The 4,596-nt window shown below is 35.3% G+C and overlaps 1 protein-coding gene across 1 annotated transcript; it reads left to right on the top strand.

Annotated features, from left to right (window-relative positions):
* Nucleotides 1-2,188: 2,188 nt before the first annotated feature.
* LOC130857840 (RNA-binding protein 3) lies at nucleotides 2,189-3,228 on the top strand. Its single transcript, XM_057743671.1, has one exon. The coding sequence runs from the start codon at nucleotides 2,262-2,264 to the stop codon at nucleotides 2,727-2,729; it is 468 nt and encodes a 155-aa protein (XP_057599654.1). The 5' UTR covers nucleotides 2,189-2,261; the 3' UTR covers nucleotides 2,730-3,228.
* The last annotated feature ends 1,368 nt before the right edge of the window (nucleotides 3,229-4,596 follow it).

Raw genomic sequence — 4,596 nt, 5'->3', positions numbered from 1 at the left:
TGATAGCACAATAAGATCATGTTTTAATTTTAAAATGACCAGGCTCCCTCCCCTGACAATTAAATCAGGATCCTGTTCTAAAAACAGATACAAGAAAAACGTGTGTAGACACCTCATTCTTCATACACAAGTCTGCCTTCCTTCATTAGCACATATTTCAATACAGGAATAAATTTTATTTCGTTTTTCAAGTTTTCATTGAAGTATAAGGAGCACGGGAGGGTGCAGCCACTAGCAACCATCACCTTTGGAAGGATGACGTTGCCTGAAAAATGGCAGTCATGGAAGCTGCTCCGGGTGGCCTCTGAGACCTCTGGAGGTCTTACTTCTCACTAACTCATGTTTTACCATCTGTAAAAAGAAGGCAACATTTGCCTCTGACCACCCCAGAAGAATGATCTGAGTAAAAATGTAATTAAATATGTGAGGTCCTAGGAGTCCTTTTCATAAGAAAGATACGATATAGAACTGCGATATAATGATGATAGTCACTGTGGTTGTCACTACCACCACTACTTCACTGTTGTACTACGATATCCCTGTCACTCTGTTAACAATCTTCTCAGGACCAAAAGTGACAGGTGTAAAATGATATTTTTTAATGTCATACTTGCTTTGCCTTATAAAGAAAAGTCTAAGAGGACCTCAGAGAAGGCCAAAAATACAGCATTCCTGTAAGCCAAGTCCCTATAACCTCAGATCAAATGCACGCACTCATGATTTCAGTTTCTCCACCCCTTCAATTACCATGCCTTTTCATTCAAATATAATGTAAAGCTTCAGCTGGTTTGAATAGTGTTATAAAACACTGGAGGGGCTCTCTTAGAGCATTCAATTGTGTCAGCCTTTCTTCAATCCAGCCTTCCTGAATATCAGAACTATTTCTATCTTGCTTCTAGAGGACAAGCTCCATTTCACATCAGTCTCTTGAAGACTCATGTAATATGTGCACAGTAGTAAATGTTGCTGTGCCATCGAAGGACCCTGTATCCAGAGTCTGAAGCCCTTTTTCCTTATACGTACAATGAGAGAAACTAACTGAGGTCTATGCCCTTCCACTTCAATTACATATATACTTATTTCCAAAAAACCCAATAGGATGCTTTTTAAAAAGCTGAACTATGTGACTGTAAAATTCAATTTGAAGAACAAACCAAATTTCATTGGCTAAAATAGCAAAGAAATCTCTGAATAGTTTAAAACTATGTATGGGAGCATGGAGGCCTTCCCCTGGCAAATACTAAGACACATGATAAAGTTACAACAATTACAGGTATTTTCACTCTGGCTCAAAAGTCACACAATGGGACAGAATAGAAAGTATAGAAAAAAACTTTATGTTTATGAAAGACTCAGTGAGAAAATGATCAAGTTAGGGACTACTATTGTGATTGACATGTTTATCCAATTCTAATCATTACTTATAGTATATAGAAAATATGTTTGTATTCTTTACATTAAATTGGTGACTGGCCATGCTATTTAATTATTACTTTCTAATAGCTTTTCAATTGATTAACTTTTGCTTTCCAAGTCAACAAATTTCTTGCTTGCACATACTAGTTATCGCCTTTTATTTAAATATACTTATTAGTAGGAGTATTAGTACTGGTTTTAGTATTCTTATGCATTGAGTAAAACTTCCAGAATTGTGGTGGGTAATGGAGGAGACAGCATTCTTTTGACTATTCTACTAAGTGGATACTGGCTATTAAACACATATTTTTTAATTGTGTAAAAGAGGCATCATATCTCTAGTTTACTGAATGTATGTTTTGATTCATGAATACATGTTGCATTTATAAATCCCTCTTCTGCATTTATCAGAGGATTTTCACAAGTTTTTTCTTATGATGTGAGGAATCATGATCATAGATCATATCCTTAAATTTACTAAACTGTACTTGGTATAGTTTTTATTTAAAGTAATCAGAATTTGATAACACTGTGTTTCACATTTTGGCATCTTTAGATATAAATGAAATTAGTTTATGGTTTTGTTTTTGTGATTCTCATCAGGTGTTAGTCAAAGTATTAAGTAGTCTATTTTTAAAACTATGGCCATTACCTAGCTGAATAGGCAATCAAATAGGATAAACTATACTCTTGAAATCCATTTGAGTTGGAACGTTAGAGTTCTACTGTTAGGACTATTGAATGCAATCAATAAGTACATACTTGCCCCAGTCACTCGGCTTCTTGGCGGTAGCTGTCTCTTCGGCCTTTTTACTTCTTAATTTCCAGGACTTGAATTTACTGCCATGTCCTCTGAAGAAGGGAAGCTTTTCGTTGGCGGGCTCAACTTCAACACTGATGAACAGGCTCTGGAAGACCACTTCAGCAGCTTCGGACCTATTTCTGAGGTGGTCGTCGTCAAGGACCGGGAGACTCAGCGATCCCGGGGTTTTGGCTTCATCACCTTCACCAATCCAGAGCATGCCTCAGATGCCATGAGAGCCATGAATGGAGAGTCTCTGGATGGTCGTCAGATCCGTGTAGACCACGCGGGCAAGTCGGCCCGGGGAACAAGAGGGGGTGCCTTCGGGTCCTATGGGCGTGGTCGCAGCTACTCTAGAGGTGGTGGGGACCAGGGCTATGGAAGTGGCCGGTATGACAGTCGACCTGGAGGATATGGATATGGATATGGAAGGTCCAGAGATTATGGCGGCAGCCAGGGTGGTTATGAGCGCTACTCAGGAGGAAATTACAGGGACAATTATGACAACTGAGATGAGGCATGCACACCTAATATACACAAGGAATAAAACTTCTTCTGATCCAGGACCATCCCTCCAAATGGCTGTATTTATAAAGATTTTTGGAGCTGCACTGAAACATCTGTTCTAGTTATATCAACCTCTTTTTGAATTGAGCTCCCAAGGTAGCTTATTAAAGACCTTTCAGAAAGTTCCGTGTGTTTTTTTTAAATTTTTCTTCCATTTAAAGGCAAATTCTGAGACATTTGTAGAATCTGAATATTTTTTCCTTTTTTACCAGTTTTTTAGTTCAGGCTCTCAGGATTATTGGTTCTGGCAAAAAATGTTTGGCCGGACTAATTTTTTTTTTAATAATGTGCATCTAGGGACATTTTAAAAACCTGTACACAATGTTTCATCATGATTAGAAGCAATTTCCGACTGTAACTATAAGAACTCAAGGACATGATTACTTAGAGGTGTTTTTTACTCCAGATCTCTGCCTTGATTATATAGAAGTTTCTTAAAGATATTTGTGTATGTCATTTTTTTTAATACTGGAAGAAAAAAATATTCTGTTGTGTTTCATGAAGTGTTTAGGATGTCTTTCACTGAGTTGATTAAAAAGCTGAAACCGGAAAACAAAAAAAAAAAAAAAAAAAAAAAAAAAGTACATACTTCAGTTTTTAGTTTTCTTTGTGTGGATTAAAATAACTTTGAAAACCATAGCTGTGTCAATATAATATCAAGCCAATTTGTGTATTTGGAAATTAAAACTTTGTCTTTCAGGTATCAGCTATATTCATAACAGATATAGACAAGGAAAATTAGATTGATTTTCTTTCTCATTAATTAAATTACTGACAGAATGGACTCCATGAAAAAACTCAAGGCAGAACAAATTTTGGTAAAAACTGACATTTTGTAAGAGCAAAATTTCTGTGTGATAGAAATTAATAGACATTTTTCACATGTTGACTACTGGGAAATAGTACCAAGTACATGGGACATGGAGTGAAAAGATTAGGGCTCAAGTTAAAACTGCAAACTAGTTGCAGGATACAAAAACAACATGCAAAAATCAGTTGCATTTCTATACACTAACAATGAACAATCCAAAAAGAAAACAATCTCACTTATAGAGCATCTAAGAGAACAAAATACTTAGGAATAAATTAACCAAGGAGACAAAAGATGTATACTAAAAAATATAAAATATTGCAGAATGGAATTTAAAAAGACACCAATAAATATAAATACAGCAGGTGTTCATGAATTAGAAGACAAAATTGTTAAGATGTCAATACTACTCAAAGAAATCTATAGATCAATGCAATCTCTATCAGAATCCCAATGACATTTTTTGCAGAAATAGAAAAATTAAACCTAAAACTCATGGAATCTCAAAGGACCTCAAGCAGTCAAAATACTTTTGAAAATGAATAAAACTGGAGCTTGCACACTTCCACATTTCAAAACTTCAAGCAAACTACAGTAACCAATAAAGTGTAGAATTGGCATAGAGACAGAAATATATGCCAATATATAGAATACAGAGTTCAGAAATAAACCATCACATATATGGTCAAATGATTTTCAACAAGGGTGCCAAGACCATTCAATGTGGAAAGGACAGTCTTTTAAATAAACAGCATTAGGAAAACCAGATATCTACATGAAAAAGAATGAAATTGGACCCTTACCTTACACTATACACAAAAATTAACTGAAAATAGATCGAGGATGTAAATGTAAAAACATAATATAAAACTCTTAGAAGAAAACATAGGGAAAAGCTTTATGACATTGGGTTTGGCAATGATTTCTTAGATATGACACCAAAAGCATAGGCAATGAAAGAAAAAAAACAGATAAATTAGACAATCAAAAATTCTTTTAA

Source organism: Hippopotamus amphibius, chromosome 7 (assembly GCF_030028045.1).
Source record: "Hippopotamus amphibius kiboko isolate mHipAmp2 chromosome 7, mHipAmp2.hap2, whole genome shotgun sequence".
In the NCBI taxonomy this organism is placed as follows: domain Eukaryota; kingdom Metazoa; phylum Chordata; class Mammalia; order Artiodactyla; family Hippopotamidae; genus Hippopotamus; species Hippopotamus amphibius.
This window is presented reverse-complemented; position numbering and strand designations above follow the sequence as displayed.